The 18,101-nt window shown below is 36.4% G+C and overlaps 1 protein-coding gene across 1 annotated transcript in view; it reads left to right on the top strand.

The window, feature by feature from the left end:
- The window catches only part of SLC12A2 (solute carrier family 12 member 2), a 131,698-nt gene that overhangs the window by 78,074 nt on the left and 35,523 nt on the right, over positions 1–18,101 (top strand). The window contains exons 11-15 of the mRNA XM_069087778.1: positions 5,769–5,876; positions 7,522–7,645; positions 8,062–8,163; positions 9,736–9,891; positions 11,868–11,967. Coding sequence (XP_068943879.1) covers positions 5,769–5,876; positions 7,522–7,645; positions 8,062–8,163; positions 9,736–9,891; positions 11,868–11,967 — 590 coding nt within the window. The remainder of the gene's footprint in view (positions 1–5,768; positions 5,877–7,521; positions 7,646–8,061; positions 8,164–9,735; positions 9,892–11,867; positions 11,968–18,101) is intronic.

Raw genomic sequence — 18,101 nt, 5'->3', positions numbered from 1 at the left:
CTTAGTATTATTGTGAAAATAGTTTTGACCTTATGGACATGCTGAAAGGGTCCATAAGGATCCTCCAGGAATGCACTTTGAGAGCTGCTAGTCTGGTCAAAGGCTCTCAGCCTAGACTAGAGTCTGTGAAATGGGAGTGGTGGGGAAAGGGGGAGAAGGGAGGTTCATGTGCACATAGGTAGGTATGTATACACATGCAGAAATACCTATATGTTCCTTTGTAATCTTATGTATTTTATTTTATGCATTGAAAAACCTTATTCTGAGAAAAGGTGCCTGACTCATAAAAAGCTATGCACTACCCCAGTTCCAGATAATCTCTAAAATCCCTTCAGTCTAACACCATATGATTCTTCATATTTTATTACTTAAATTTTTTTCCACATGTGTTTTTATAAAGATATATGTCCGAGAATCATTTGTTATTTGGGAGGTGAAAAACCAGTGAAGAAAGCCATAAGGTGGTATTTAGACGATGTTGTCTTTCAAAAATTTTATCTATATTCATAATAGAAATGTTTTCATAACTGACTTTTGAAATAAGGGTAACTAATACACTGAATGACAGGATCCAGAAAGATTCTTTCTTCAGCCCAAATTATTGAGCTCAGTCTTAGAAGGATGTCATATACTTGGATTCAAAAACTCATTTTTATAAGCACAAGTTGTAACAGGACTGTAGTTTGAAGGATTTAAGTAGACTACACACAATCTTAAAATGAGTCAGTAGGATAATATGGTATCCAGAAAGCTAATGCAGTCTTAGGTCACATGTCCAAGACTATGGAAGAGGTGGTTCTGTTATGGAAGAGGTGAGCCCTGTTCCAGCTCCATTTGGATTATCATGTTCAGTTCTGGTAACCAGTTTAAGAAGGACATTGATAGGCAAGTGTGTTTCCAGGAGTTCAAGCAGGATAGTGAAGGGCCTTGAGATCATGCCACATGAGAATCAAGTGAAAGACAGGAATTTTTAGTCTATAGAAGAGAAGCCTTAGGGCGAGACCGTGATAGCTCTCTTCAGATATCTGAAGGGCCATTGTATGAAAGATTGACTTTGTGGGTGGAAAGTGTAGCCTGGTTAACCTAAGGAAAATCCTAGTAATTAGAACTATCCAGACATGGAGTAAGCTACTTCACTCAGGTAATGGGGGAGGGGCGATTCTCGTTCAGTAGAGAGCTTGTAGCTGACACTAGATAACCACTTGTCAGGTGTGATGGGATCCTTTCTTCAGCTGTGGGTTAGACCAGTGGTGTCAAAAAGAAAAGAAAGGACCCTTCAGGCCATATGTTGACTTAGACAACCGCGTATTAATATTGTCTGTGTTTTGTTATATTTTTGTTTCTTTTATTAAATATTTCTCAGTTACATTTTAACCTGGTTCATGCTACACTCAGGAGTGTTGTGGGTGCTTCCTGTGGGCTGTGTTTGACCATCTCTAAGAACCTGTGACTCTCTCATGCTCTTTGTTCCAGAACTGTTTTCTATGCCAAGGATAGCCTCCCCTCATCTCTATACCACTAATATCTGCCTGCTAAATTCCACCAGCTTTAGCTTGAAGACCTCTAGGGAAGGGAACCCCTTACCCCCAGAGGCAGCTAATTCTACTTCTGGATGGTTCCAGTTATTAGGGAGTCTGATTTTTATTGCACCCAAATCATGCTCCCTCAGTAATAGTTCACAGACATACCCCATCCTTCTAGTCCTTATGAAGAAAAGAATGAGAAATGGGAGTCAAGATGGCAGAGTAGAAACACAGCCTCCTAGCAGCTCCGGCTTCCACCTTCCCCAGTCGATGTAAAAAGGGGACTCTGAACAAACTTTGGAGCTGCAGAATCCACAAAATGACACAGAGAAGCTAACCTCCTGCTGAGGACAGCCTGGCTGCCTGGCAAGAATCGGCCAGTGCAGCGCTCTGGGAGCCAAGGCCAGCCCCACACCCAGGCTTTAGCCCCAGGACTAGCTCCAACCAGCCGCCAGCCAGAGGTACTCCAGATCAGCAGCAGCTGTGGCCATTTCCAGATTTATCAACACATAGATGAGAAGGACAAAGTGAGAGGTCAGTGCAGTCTGGACTTTGGGACCAGTAAGTTGGAGTGCATGGCTTTTGACCCCCCGGGCGAGAAGCCTCTGAGAGGACAGCACAGCCAGCCAGCGCCATGTGGCAGCTTCAGCTCCTGGCCTGCAGAGTGTAGGGGGACCAAGCACCAGTCTGAGGGGTAATCGCTCTTGCTTTAACCTGCTTGGATCTGGATTGCAGTCTAGGGTGGAGGTCCTGGGGTGTGTGACCAGTTTGCCAGAACGTGTAGAGGCTTCAGAGAGGTTACCCATCTAATACCTCCAGCAGCTGAGAAAACCCCAGCTTTTGGGACAAAAGCTCCCCTGTCTCGTAGCAGAGTCCCACTGCAGCAAAAAGCCCAGGGATCAGGTGACTGAGGGGCGACATGACCGGGCAGAGGAAACAAAGCAGACAGAAGATTCCAACATTAGACTCCTATTTTGGGGACAAAAAGGAACAAAGCATAGAACCAGGAGGAAGACAGTGAAGTCAGAACTCCTGCACCAAAAGCTTCAAAGGAAAATACGAGCTGGTTACAGGCCACAGAGGACCTTAAGAAGCAGATAAGAGAAGTGGAGGAAAAATTGGGAAGACAAATGAGAACGATGCAAGAAAATTACAAAATGAGAGTAAACAGACTGACTCAAATGGCAAAGAAGACTCAAAAAGGCAATGAGGAGAAGAATGCCTTAAAAAGCCGAAATTACTGGATGGAAAAAGAATCTCAAAAGCTCACTGAGGAGAATCATTGCTTCAGAATTAGATTGGAGCAAATGGAAGCTAATGACTTTATGAGAAATCAAGATACTGTTAAACAAATCCAAACAAATGAAAGAATAGAAGGAAATGTGAACTATCTCATGGGGAAAACGACTGACCTGGAAAATAGATCCAGGAGAGATAATTTAAAAATTACTGGATCACCTGAAAGCCATGATCAGAGTAAGAACCTAGAAATCATCCTCCAGGAAGTTCTCAAAGAAAGCTGCCCTGATATTTTAGAACCAGAGGGCAAAATAGAGGTTGAAGGAATCCACCGATCACCTCCTGAAAAAGATCCCAAAAAGAAAACTCCTAGGAATATTATAGCCAGGTTCTGGAATTCCCAGATCAAGGAGAGAATATTACAAGCATCCAGGAAGAAACAATTTGAATATTGTGGAAACACAATCAGGATAACACAGGATCTGGCAGCTTCTACACTGAAGGATCGAAGGGCCTGGAATATGATATTCTGGAAGTCAAAGGAGCTGGGATTAAAACCAAGAATCACCTACCCAACAAAACTGAGTATCATGTTTCAGGGCAAAATATGGTCATTCAGTGGAATAGAGGATTTTCAAGCATTCTTGCTGAAAAAACCAGAGTTGAATAGAAAATATGACATTCAGATACAAGAAGCATAAGAAGGTAAACAGGGAAAAGAAATCATAAGGAACTTATCAAAGTTGAACTATTAACATTCCTACATGGAAAAACAATAATTGTAACTGATGAAACTTTTCTCAGTAGTTGAAGGGAATAGAAATATATATATGAGGGTATATGGGCATATGAATACATATGTGAATGTGTGTGTATATATATATATATATATGTTTACAGGTATACATAGACAGAGGGCACAGGACCAATTTAACAGGAAGGAATGATACTTAAAAGGTGAAATTAAGAGGTGAGAGAGGAATATAATGAGAGGGGATGGTGAGAGACAGAATGGGGTAAACTATCTCATCTCATATAGAAGAGGCAAGGGAAAATGGTTACAATGGAGGGGAAGACTAGGAAGGCAAAAGGGAATGGGTCAACCTTATTCTCACTGAATTTGGCTTGGGGAAGGAATGAAATACACACTAAATAGGGTATCTCACCCTACAGGAGAGTAGGGGGGAAGGGGATGAGAGTGGGGATGATGGAAGGGAGGGCAGGCTGGAGGGGAGGGAAGTTGGAAGCACCCACTTTTGAAATGGGATCAAGGTAGAGAATAACAAGTGGGAGGTGGGATAGGAGGAAGGGAAATATAGTCAGTCTTTTACAATATATCTACTATGTTATTGTTTTGTATTAGCTATACATGTACAACCTATACAGAACTGCTTATCTTCCCAGTGCATGTGGGTGAAAAGGGAGGAAGGGAATGAATCTGGAATTCAAATTTTTAAAATCAAATGTTTAAAAATATATATATATTTACTATTAATACTATTTTACATGAAATTGGGAAATAAGATATACAGTCACTGAGGCTGAGGCATAGAGATCCACTGGAAAAGTCAAAAGGGGTATGGGAGAAAATATGGGAGACAGCATATTGGAGGAGGGAATATCCTGTGGGACTGCTGTTTTGGGGCGGTGGGTAGGGGAAAACAGGGAGAAAATTTGTAACTCAAAATATGGTGGAAACGAATGATGTAAATCAGAAAAAAAAATTTCAAATAAATTTTTTTAAAAAAGAAAGGAATGAACTTTCTCCTTTAGATCTTAAATAATACATTGTATAGCCTACCTTGTATATTATATTTTACAGTAATTACTTGTGTATGGGACATTACTAATTTTGAGACTTATTTGAATTTTATTTCATGAAGATATATGTCACAGAATCATTTGTTATTTGGGAGATGAAAAACCGGTGAAGAAAGCCATAAGGTGATACTTAGATGATGTTGTACCTTACACTGTGCTCTTCACATACACTTAATATGAGTATGGCAAGTTAAACTGAATTGGATTTTTGTTATTACTGTGTCTCTACCCGTCTCCTATTTAACTCATCCTATTTGCCTTTCTAGTGTAAATATCTGTGTGATTTTCACAGTTGCATGAGACAGAACCTGTAAGCCTGTTTTTCATCTTTGAAAAAAACCCTTTATTTCATTTTCTTTGTTGTCAGAATGGTGGTGGCAAAGCCAGACTTCATAATGAGGCTATAAATAAGAAATTATATATAATTTGACTTTTTGAATATCTCAAGAAAGTTGATGCCATCACCTCCCCTGCTATTCCATAGGAGTATTTAATAGGTTTTCAGATATATATTCCTTATGTTTCATTCATACTCTGCATATTAAGATGTAAGCTAACTTTGCACTCAAGTTTAAAAAAATGATTGCACGTTTTTATCTTGTTAAAAGGTATATAAAAATGAAATCTTATTCTTACATGCCCAAATATTAGTCTTGAGCAATAAATGGTGCACAAGATGATTCATCTAGCTTTCAATTTAGCAATTTCTTGACTATTCATAGGATTAGTTGTCATCTTGATATGTTCTGTAAAGGCAAAATAATTTTAATATTGCCCAAAGTGACATATATTTGAGAAGGTAAATCTTCAAAGAATGCAGTAATAACTAGCATTTACATAGTACTTCAATGTTTTACAAAGAGTTTTACAAATATTTCATTTTCACCTCATAACATTCCTGGGAGTTGGGTGCTATTATTATTAGCCATATTTTTCAAATGAAGAAACTGAGACTTCGGGTCTTCCTTACTCCAGGTCCCATACTCTATCCACTGTGCCACCTAACTGCCACTTTATAATGCCATGATGCGTTATGAAACCAAAAACAAGTGTCGTTGACTTTGCCCCATTTATCAAAATAGTCTAGAGATAACTACTACTTTGCTTCTCATAACACTTTTGTATTGGTTTTTAGTTCATCTACTTGTTGATAAGATTGCATTTGTTTTATTTTATTGCTTTTAGGTAATGAGTATGGTGTCAGGATTTGCACCCCTGATTTCTGCAGGTATCTTTTCTGCTACATTATCTTCTGCATTGGCATCTCTCGTGAGTGCTCCCAAAATCTTTCAGGTAAGTACACAATCAGGTTATTCAAGTTATTGCTATAAGAGGTTAGTTTGAACTAATTTATAGTAAGTGTGCTGATACAGGGAATAATAATAATACTACATATTGCATTTCCTATGATTCTGTCCGCTGTCAAGGCATATGTTCTCAATTATTTTTCCATATTACGAGAAAATAGAGTAATGGAAAAATGATGTATTGGCAATGATCTATGCATCCTTGCTCACTGCTTCCTTGTGATCAGTGGTGAGTATATATGAGATAGTTGGCAAAACTTAGGAGTAGTCTGGTTGTACAACAGAAGGAAAGCAAATTGGTCTTTTCCTGATTTACGTATTATTTCAGTCAACTTAACCAGTTATAAACATAAATTAGAGTACTCATTTTGCTTTAAAATTGTGCCAGGTTGTTTTTTGTTGTTTTTTTTTTCTCCTTGGAAGGGAGGGCAGTTGGTGTTAAGTGACTTGCCCAAGGCCACACAGCTAGCAAAGTGTTAAGTGTCTGAGGCTGGTTTTGAACTCAAGTCCTCCTGGCACCAGGTCTGGTGCTCTATTCACTGTGCCACCTAGTTGCCCCTGCCAGTTAATTTTTTAAGAAAATGTTGTAGGAATGTAAAGTCTACATCAAATTGCATGACATTTTGGGGAGGGGGGAGGAGAAGGAAGAAGAAGAAATTTAAAATTTATAGAAGTGAATGTTGAAAACTAAAAATAAACTTTTAAAAAATGTAGTTCAATTATCTTAAGGTTTTTTATTTTGAGATTTTTATTTGCATTTGTTTAATGGATTTGTTTTTAATATATAGGTGTATAGGTGTGTATACATATATTGGTATGTACATATACACATGAGTGTATATATGTATGCATATATGAATACAAACATATATGAATATGATTTTTAGAGAAGAACATAGCTTTATTATGTGCTTAAAAGTATTCCTCAAGGAAGGACCTATTGACCTTATTTGATAGCCTTATAACCTATCATTTAAGAAATGATAGGTTATATACAATATTATATTATTACTTATAATAAATATTTTATTTATATTTATTATATGTTATTATATTACATATAATAAATAAAATATGTTATAATAAGTATAAATAATAGCATTATTTATTATATAATATTATTTTACATAATATACAATAATAAATACAAATAAATGATAGGTCTGTGACAATCCATTTTTTTAACTCTTTAACTAGAAAAATTATATGGAACAAAAATTAGCTCTTACATTAAGCGCTAATTTTTTGAAAGCTGCTTTTTAAACATTGTATTTAACCAATTTGACCTTTGCCACATTGATGTTATAAGCTATTTCCACCTTCAATAAGCCAGTTGAAGTGGTATATATACTTTGGTGATGATAGTAAATATAATGAATAATTTTCTAGTAGAAAGGGCATAGGAACTACATACAGCTCTTGTAGTGAGGGGTATAGTTTTCTTTCTGAAAGAACCACTTAACATTTGACTAGATCAGTTAGCCACCCTTTAGAGGTCTTTTCACTATTAAAAGTATAAGATGAGAGGAAAAGATATGTTATTAAAGTAGATTAATCTGAGCCTTTTTTATTTGGGGCAATGCCCTTGGCACAGCCTATCTTTTATTTTAATGTTTACCTTTCTTTATTAGGCATTGTGTAAAGACAATATCTACCCAGCTTTCCAGATGTTTGCCAAAGGTTACGGGAAGAACAATGAACCACTTCGTGGCTATATCCTGACATTCTTAATTGCACTTGGGTTCATCTTAATTGGTTAGTTATTTAAATAGCTATAAATATGAATCTGGGGGGGGGTGTTACATTTTAACTCATAGTTATGTTGTTTCTGACCCTGGAATTAAATATGGGTCTCTGTTTCATATGACTGGTTTCAAGTTAACCAAGTCCCCTTTGCTTCCAGAAGGAACTATCAGGAAGGAAGTACTGAAAACACATTTAGTTGTAGGATTCACCAAAATAATTAATATTCTAATTCTGGAAATGTAAAGTTGTTAATTCAGCTCCAGAACTCTGAGTTATTAGGAAATACTAACTCCTGTCCTGTTACCTACCATAGAACCTCTGGGAATAGAGCACAATTCATACAAAGGGGTAATGGAGTCTGTCGCACAGTAACCTTTCATGTGAATCCGTAAATAACGTACCTCTTTATGTGTTGTTCTTTGCAGCTGAATTGAATGTTATTGCTCCAATAATCTCCAACTTCTTCCTTGCCTCATATGCACTGATTAATTTTTCAGTGTTCCATGCCTCACTTGCTAAATCTCCAGGTAGTAATTTTCCATTTTAACTTTTAAAATGTGTAATGTAGAACTTGGTCATCAAAGTATTGTTTGGCAATTTGAGAAAAGACACTTAATCTGCCAACCATGTTTATGTATCCATGTGTATCTCTACATAATTTTTGTGTATCTATGAAACATATACTAATAGAAAAAATAACGTTCAGAACTTTGGACTGTAGCAGTGGAGAATGGTACAAACCAGTTCTAGGCAGTTGGCAAAAAGGACTATTACGTATCAGAAAAAGGATTAAATGTATGTAATAGAAGCTTTTGTAATTTTTTTAAGTAAGAGAACCATAGTAATTAGAGCTAGGAACCACATTAGAGATCTACATCAATCCCCCTCAGTTTACACAAGGGAAAACAGGTGTAGAGAACTTAAGACCTGTTCAGAATTACGCAGGTAGCATATTTAGGATTTGAATCCAGGGTGTCTGTCTCCCAATCCAGTGTCCTTTCCCTATATCAAAATTTAATAATTGGTATATTTTTAAAATAAAATATATTTTAATTTTTACTTTTTAAATACTGCTTAAAATACTGTGTTCTATTTCATATCTTTGTCACCTTTTAAATCTAAATAGCTACAAATAATATGTGTAATACATATGTAAATATACCTGTATATAGCTATGTTATAAAACAGATACTAGTTTTGTAGAATTGAATTATAAATTGGTGATCTTTTCCAAATTAAATTTTCAAATTAAAGATTTTGTGTATAAATAGCCTTCCATTTCATTAGCGTGGATGTTGAAGTTATTTGGATTATCCATTTTTACATTTTGCTTTGGAATGTATATTTTGTATGTTGGTTTGGTTACATATATGTTTAACATGGATATTGCCATCATTTAATAGTAATAAAATCAATAATGTACACAGCAGCACTGGAAATATAAAAGGTAGCCCCCTGTGAGATGCTTTTCATGTTGTAATAAGGGTTTTTTTAATTGTTGAATATTCTTGTTCTAACACTTTTCTAGGTGAGGCAGGTAAATGTACTTGTTGCTCCATACTTTCCCATGATAGTTTACTTCCTTACTAATATATTTATGAATCTTCACTCCAGAGTTTCTCAGTAAATAGTGCTCTGGTCCTGGCGTAAAGAAAACCTGAGTTCAAATCTCACCTCAGAAGCTTATTGCTGTTTGAACAAATAGCTTAACTTCCCTTTGCCTCAGTTTTCTTAGCTGTAAAATGGTGATATTGACAACACCTACTTCTCAGAGTTGTTGTGAGAATTGGATGAGATATTTGCCAAAAAGTGCTCAGCGTGATACCCGACACACAGTAGGTGCTGTGTGAATACTTATTCCCTCTCCCCTACTCCCTCCCCAACCTCAAGTGATAAAACGTATGACCTTCCTTTAAACAGCAAAGAGGTAAATTATAGATGTTATTAAATATGCTTTGGCCTTTTTTTCTTGGGGGGGGCAGGGTGAGTCACTGGGAAGTGAAAATGGTGTAAGAGCACAAATAATTTTTTTAAATAAACATTACAAAATGGGAGCTGACGTAAATGTGCAGTAATATGACCTTAATTCTTTTTCTTAGGTTGGCGTCCTGCTTTCAAGTATTACAACATGTGGATTTCACTTCTCGGGGCGATTCTCTGCTGCATAGTGATGTTTGTCATTAATTGGTGGGCTGCATTGTTAACATATGTCATAGTTCTTGGGTTGTACATTTATGTTACCTACAAAAAACCAGGTCAGTGAGTTATGTGATATATACTTTTATACTAAAATATTGTGATAAGTATTGTTACTTTATGCTTAGGATCATGATTTACGTGTATTTGCTTTGCATTCAAAGATAAGTTTATACTTAATATACAAGTAAGAATATTTAATTCATAACCATCTTGGTAAGAAAGCTATTTTAAGTTCAGTTATCAATTCTGTCATTTTATCTATTTTCTCAAAATGACTTTTAAGCTAATCTTATTTCTAAGAGATGATTTCACATAATCTGATAATATTTTAACTTCTTACCAAAATCAGTTACTGAACTTTCCTTTTAAGGTTTAAAACTGCAAGCAGTGTAAGAGCTCCAGCACATAAGTAAACTGGCTGTGATTCAGTTGAACAATGATTTATTGAGTGCCTACTTTGTGCCCATTACTGCACTAAATATTATTGCATTCCCAAAGGAAGCCACAGCCTCTTTGAGCTGAGTAATTGAGGACACAAAAACACCAACCGAGGAACAATTACAAGAGCATGTTGAAAACATCACCAAGTAGTTTAAATTTTATAATTAAATTCTAAAGACGTACACAACTTAGAAATCCTTAGAAAGGAATATAGTTACTGATTGGGAAAAGTTAATCCTGAACCGGATCTCAAAAACAGTGATAGATACCAGTTGGTGAAGAAAACAGCAGATTGGCATTTCAGATAATGCTATGGTAACAAAAGTAGAGCACCAAATCTATGGAGGAGAGGCTAACATGGTTAGAGTGGAGGGACTGAACTGGGTAAGAAAGGACAGGTTAGAAGGGATTCATTGATGGAAGTTTTCTGATATTCTATTTGCTCATAGCTAGTGCAAGTGTTTCAAAAGAAGAGTGTTAACGAATATTCACATTTTAACGTTTATTTGATAGCAGCAAAAGCAGGTGGCCTATAGCAAGAGAACTGGCCTGGATTCCAGTCCTAACATTGATCTACACTGGCTTTGTGACCCTGGGCAAATCAGTTACCCTCTCAGTAATATATGCAGCTCTCTAAGACTGGCTAGAAGATGCTATTGTGCCTTGGGAGAGGTGGGGTTTACTCACCCAGTTGTCTTGGATTCACAGATCTAGTCCCTATCCCCGTTGGACAGATTGTTTTGACAATTATATAAAAAAAAGAATAGGTGGGGAGGAGAGACGAGAAGCAGAAATAGAACTGAGAGCCTGTTCTAGTAATCCAGACCTAAAATAGAGATCTAGATTAGGATATTGAATAAAATATGAGACTGTGCATTTATAAGCAATTCTCTAAGGTCTGCTTTCTTTGTCTGCTAATCTTTAAAATATTCATCAGTTAGTTAAAATTACCAAACTGTAATTATTTTCACAGAAATCTCTTCAAAATCACATTATCAAAACAGTAGAAAGGAGTGAACATCTAGAACATTTGTTAATGTACTACAAAATTGAAATTGCTAATGCAGTCATTATATCTTTAAACAATAAGATAGTCTTCAATTTATGTAAGTGAAAATACCTTTTTTGAGTTGATTTCACCACATGCTTACAACTGTATTAAAAATAACATTAAAAACAGCATAAACATAAATACACACATGTGTATGCATATGAACATGTGTGTCTATGATTTCATGGGTGTGAATCTTCCTTCCCTTGTTACTGGTGCCCCATACCTTGGTAGACAGTCTTTGGTGGCCAGCCATCTGGCTGTGAACCTCAGAAAGCTTAACTTGGATGGTAGACCACCAACAGACCAGTCTTTTACTGGATCCATACATGAATGCTTTCCATTGTGTTAGGACTTGAGAGCTTAAATTTTGTGGGCATAATTTAAGCTTCAGTAGACTAAGGTTACCTCCATACCACAGTGAGGCATCCAAGTAGGATTTTTAGTGAAAGATTTAAACAAATAGTAATTAAAATTTGAAAAAGCCTTCCCCCCCCCAGTTAGATTGATAACAGTTGGCAATGTTATGTCTTCCCACAGATGTGAATTGGGGATCTTCCACACAAGCCCTGACATATCTGAGTGCATTGCAGCACTCAATTCGTCTTTCTGGTGTAGAAGATCATGTGAAGAATTTCAGGTAAACTACAAGATAATCATATAGAGATTTGTTCTAACCCCCAGCAGCCTTTGCTATGACTATAGTGAAAGTGGTTGATTTTTTTGTTAATAGCCTTTGGTCATCATCATTTCTTGTGAGCAGCAGTATAGTTTTTTCCATCACTGGTCAAAGGTCTTAGGCCTAAAATCAGCTAATCTAGCAATAATTGCAAATTAAATAAAAAATTAACCTAATTTTCTTGTTACTTCTCTCCTTTATGCAATGTTGGTAATTATTAGCTCCTTCATGAGCATATATTATAAGGGTAACCATCTCTATTGTTTGAAGACTTCCTGAAGATAGAAATTTGAAAATAATTTATAAACAGTCCTTTTATTATAACTTTGAATAATTACCACCCACTACTAAGTTTATAATGCCTTGTATTACCGCATTCGTTTGTGATTATTTATTTCTAGTGTGATTACTATTATTTCTATGTGTGAGCAAAACTTTTCTTGGGGCAACTAGGTAACACAGTGGATAGAGTGCCAGACCTGGAATCAGGAAGACCCTTCTTTCTGAATTCAAATTTGGCCCCAGATTCTTACTGTCCGTGTGACTCTGGGCAAGTCACTTAACCCTGTTTGCCTGTTTCCTTATCTGTAAAATGAACGGGAGAAGCAAGTGGCAAACCACTTCAGTATCTTTCCAAGAAAACCCAAAATGGGGTTAAGAAGAATTGGACACACCCGAAAAAAACTGAACAAAACTTTTCTTGTGTAATGGCTTTTGTCCCAGCAGTATAACTGGGATCTGAGGAATATGTACGTAGGCAGGGATAAGTATTAGTTGCCTTAACATTCAAATTCAGAGCCACAGGATTGGAAGGGAGCAAGTATTTTGTTTGTTTTTTGTTGATTAATAATCCTTATTAAGTACATTTCATTTTGGTAGGAGTTTATTATATCCTATTTACTGCTGTCACTGATTTTAAGTCTATTCATATCTTTATTTAGCACTGTTCTCATTTGCTGCTTCTAATAATTTAGATTTAGTTACTGAAACATTATCAGGAAATAATGCTATAAATATAATATTAATGTCTACATTAGTCTCAAATTAGTCTTATGACTTTCTTCTTTAAAAGTCAGATCATAGAATAGTTATTTTATGCAATTATGCAACCTCAGATTTCTACTTAAGTCATGATTGAGATCTTAAAATCTTGTTAATTGATTTTTAAAATTCAGGGGAATTGTCCTTTTAAAAAACTTATATGATTGTATTAGTCTATATTTTTTCATTCTTCAGATATCTCCTAGAAATTTATATTTTCATGTTTCATTCCTTTATTTCTTTCCTTCATCATCAACTTTCTTTCATTTACTATTAAATGCTGCTTATTTTTAATGTTAAAAACCGGTACTTTATGCTTAAACAAATTACAAAATTACACATGCCTTTCTTGAAAGGTTCCTTTTGATTTCGGAATAGGTATCATGATATGAGAAACATATCTTTAAAAAATTATTCTAAAAAAATTTTTAACCCTTTTAAAAAATATATTTTTCTGCTTATACTTTAAAACCAGTTAGAAAAGCAGCCTATTTCTTATCGAGGATTTTTAAAAATTATTTTAAATTAATTACAAGGTCTATACAGACTTCACCATTTCTTTTATTCATTTTTTAGTATGCTGTGGTTCAGTACCCCAAACACTTATGTTCAATCCCAATGATGAAGAATTCAGAATTGTATTCTTAACATTAAACTAGGTTCAGATGGATTACAGTCAGATGAGGAAATGGGTAGATGTCCATAGAGATCCAGTGGCTTGACCAAGGTCCCACAGGTAGTAAGTGGCAAATCAGAATTCAGATCTTGCTACTAATCACTTCTTATTCCACTGAATTTGAAAATTGCAGTCCAGTGTTTTGGTGCAGCTGTGACTTAGAAGGCCTGGGTTCGGCAGTGGGAACTGGTTTTTTTTTTTCTTTTTCATTTTGTACTTTAAAATCCAGCTAGTGCAGTATCACAAAATATTATTGCTTAACTTCTGTTTGTGATTTGAATTGAATATACCAAGCACTTTGCTGCATGTCAGCAAAGATACAGAGATTAAATAAGACAAGATAAGGCAAAGCTTGTGATGGAGTAAAAGGATATGACACATACACATATAATTTTAATATAAAATGAATACATTAAAGAAGAATAAACAAAGTTTTGGGGATGACAGTTGATGAGAATATTATGGAAGACATTTGAACTAGATATTGAAGAGTGTGAGTTCCTTTGAAAGTAGGGACCTGGGAACTGAAAGTTGTATCGTCCCCAGTGTGGGGCACAGTGTAAACAACAGGCACTTAGTAAGAGGAAATTATTGTTGCCTGAGGTTGTGAGATAGAATTCCCTGCCCTTTGTAACTAATGATAGGGTCTCGTGCTAAAAAAGAAAGTAAAACTACTCCTGATGAATTTTTAAATGAATACTAATATACTTCTTTGTTTCTATTGTAACTTTACCTCCACAAACTTGGATGTGATTATTTGAAACATGTGAGTAGAATGAAGTTGCTTCTTAGTGTTTACACCTATTTCTGAGAGAACATAAGCACTGATGTTGGATTGAGAGGTTCATTTACTAGAAAAGATGGTGCTTTTTTTGGAGCCAAGAAGGACTGTCGTCAATATTACCACAGCCACCAGAAAACGTTGTTGCATTAAGGGGTTGGCAGATGATCTAGTCTGCTATCAAGGAATTAAGAAAAGTGAAAATTTTTTTTGAGATAAAGAAATAGACTAAAGAACACTGATAATGTTTAAAATACAGATAATGAAGTTAAGTCCACTCATTTTTTGTGCTGTCAGATTGCTCTGAGCTATTAGAAGCTTAGAAATTGTATCCATAAAATGATTTTTCTCAGGAATAAATGCTGTGATATGCTGATCTTCTCTTCTTATCAGTTACTAACTGGGTTTGATCCTGTGCCAAATGACACTTTAATTTGTGTCATTAAACAAATAAATGATCATGCTTTAACAATGGATCAAACCTGATTTTAATTACTAATTTTGTTCCCGTAATTGGACAATATTATAGTTCTAAGTTTTAAAGGGAATTTAAGTCATTTTATTATTAACAGATTTTTGTCTACATATTTTCCTAAAATCATTATGCTTGTAAACCTTAATGACTGTCAGTTCCTTTGGGGCTCATACCTACCTTTATTCATAAATATTAATCAGATAGAAAATTATATTTTGAAAACTTTGTTCTTCCTGAGTATCAGAGTCACATAACTTTTGCGTTGGAAGAGACCGGCAAGTGCAGCATCAGAAATCAATCCCTAACCATTCATTAAACACATTCTATGTGCCAGACACTGGGAGATTTACATGGGGGGAGGGGCACAAATCAAAGTATTAAACAGCTTCTGCACAGAAGCTACTTAGATTCTGTAGGGGGAGGTATAAACACATATAAGTATATACAAAATGAATAAAAATAAACATGTAGGGAGGACAGAGTAGTAGTACTTGGGAGGGAAGAATCAAGAAAGATTCTGTTGGAGGTACTTTTAAAAAAAATTTTCAAGCTGCTTATAGGAAGAGAGGGATTTTATGCAATGAAAGAGGGAGAACTTTTCAGGCATGGGAGATGACCGGTGTACAGGTGTATTGCTGGTTTAAGAAACAGATAAAAGACCATTTTGCCTGGATCATAGAGTATGGAAGGAGAAGCATGTGTGAAGAGGCTAGAAAGATGGATTTGAGTAAGGTGGTTTATATTTTATCCTTGAGGCATTAGAAAGCCACTGGAGTTGGTAAGATCTATACTTAAGGCAGGTCACTTTGCTAGCTGTGGTGAGAGGCTTGAGGTAGGGAGTTTGTTGTAATTTTTAAGTGAGAGATGATGACATGGTAATTGTGTAAATAGACAGGAGTCAGATGTAAGAGAGCTCGTAGAGGTAGAAATCTCGAGATTTAGCAACTCATTTGATATGTGGGATGAGGGATACAAGATAATGTCTGGGTTATAAACTTTTGAAACAGGAAATATGATGGTGCCTTTGACAGGACTGGAGAGAGTTTTAGAGGAAATAAAAAGTTTTTTTCTATTTTGGATGTGTTGAGTTTGAGAAGTCTCATCATAACCATTTTGAGTATGATATCTCCAATAGGCAGTTGGGTATATGGGAGAAACTTGGGGCTAAATACAGATAGATGTCTGTGAATTACCTGCCTCGAGTTGAAAATTAAGCCTATTGGATGAGGTGAGAGAGAAAAAAGAGGGTCCAGGGCATCACCTTGGAGAAAAATCGCAGTTAAGGGTTTAATCTAGATTATGAGACTGGCTTGGAGTAGTCACATAGTAGGAGAACCAGGAGACAGTAGAAGTTTGGGACAGACTGGCATGTTTGAAGAAAATGAGGAAGAAATCAATAGAAATGAAGAAATTGAAGATGAAGGGTGAGGACACATAATTGACAGCTTCTACACTGAGGGATCGAAAGGCTTGGAATATGATATTCTGGAGGTCAAAGGAGCGGGGATTAAAACCCAGAGTCACCTACCCAGCAAAACTGAGTATCATGTTTCAGGGGAAAATATGGTCATTCAGTGGAATAGAGGACTTTCAAGTATTCTTGATGAAAAAACCTTGTATTGAATAGAAAACTTGACATTCAGATACAAGAAGCAAGAGAAACATGAGAAGGTAAACAGGGAAAAGAAATCATAAGGAACTTATCAAAGTTGAACTACTTACTGATTTAATTACAAAATTAATTACTAATTTTGTTCCCGTAATTGGACAATATTATAGTTCTAAGTTTTAAAGTTCAAATAAGCATTTATTATTCACTATATTCTAAGTACTATGCTAAGTGCTGGGAATAAGTAAAAATAAAAATAGTCCCTGCCCTTATATTCTAATGGGGAAAGACAGCACATAAAAGGAAGTGGAGAGGAGGGTGGGATGGGACAAAGATGCTGGAGAAAGAAGTTGAGAGAGAGTCGAGAGTGGAGCCTGTCACGTTTTGGACATGGCTGGCCTGAGCACTTACCCTAAAATGGACATTTCAGGGGGAACTGACCAGTGAAGCCAAAGCATAGCAGTCTTCCAGGGTGGAGGCTGAGCAGAGGTAATTTGTAATTGTCTGAGAAAGTGAAGTCAGAGTAGGAGACAGAAGGACAAGGAATGAGTATACATGTAGTGAATATTTACACAGTGAGCCACAACAATCTGTGTCAGGATAGGGCTAGACCTAGGATTTCATTGCTTTAGGGAATCTCAACTCCTCCCAATGCCAATTGACACCTGCAGCTTGGAGTCTTTGAGAGTTGGCTAGAGCAGTGGTGTCAGACTCAACAGAAACAGATCCCTCCTGGCCATATATTGACTTAGAAAACCACACATTAACATTATGTCATATTTTTATTTATTTTATTTTTCATGTTTTAAATTTTTATTTATTTTATTGAACATTTTCCCAACTACAGTTTGATCTGGTTATTGCCACCATGAGCTTGACACCTCTGGGTTAGAGCACTGAGAGATTAGGCACATTGCCCAAGTTCACACAGCCAGTGTGTGGCCAAGGCAAGGCTTGAAGCTAGGTCTTTTTGGCTACAAGTCTGTTTTCTGTCTACTGTGCCACAGCTGCCTCTCTCAGGCTCTCTAGGATCCAACACTTGAATAGAGTAAACTTCAGAGGAGGAGAGAGGCTGGTGAGTGATAGAGATGAAAACAGATCAAAGTACATGGGGACTGCCTGGGGGGGGGATGCCTGGAGGGGGGTGAGGGGTAGATAAGATACAGTAGGTTATGAAGAGAATGGTTAAGGATATAGCATCATAGGGGGAGCCAGGTAGCACAGCAAGTAAGAGCACCGGCTCCAGTGTTGAGAACACCTGAAGACCTGGAGATCGAATCCCGGGCTCAGACACTTAGCACCCACCCAGAAACACCTGGCCGTGTAACCTTGAGCAAGTTACTTAACCCCAATTGCTTAGGGGCGGCCAGGTAGATCAGTGAGTAAGAGCACCGGCTCCAGTGTTGGGATGACCTGGATCAAATCCGGGCTCAGATACTCAGCATCACACCCAGAAATAACTGGCCGTGTAACCTTGAGCAAGTTATTTAACCCCATTTGCTTTAAAAAAAAA

This window comes from Petaurus breviceps, unplaced genomic scaffold, assembly GCF_028583685.1.
Source record: "Petaurus breviceps papuanus isolate PSGF00001 unplaced genomic scaffold, PetGlider_PUasm1.0 183, whole genome shotgun sequence".
Classification (NCBI taxonomy): domain Eukaryota; kingdom Metazoa; phylum Chordata; class Mammalia; order Diprotodontia; family Petauridae; genus Petaurus; species Petaurus breviceps.
The sequence above is the reverse complement of the archived record's forward strand: the minus strand, read 5'-3'. Positions and strand labels throughout refer to the sequence as shown.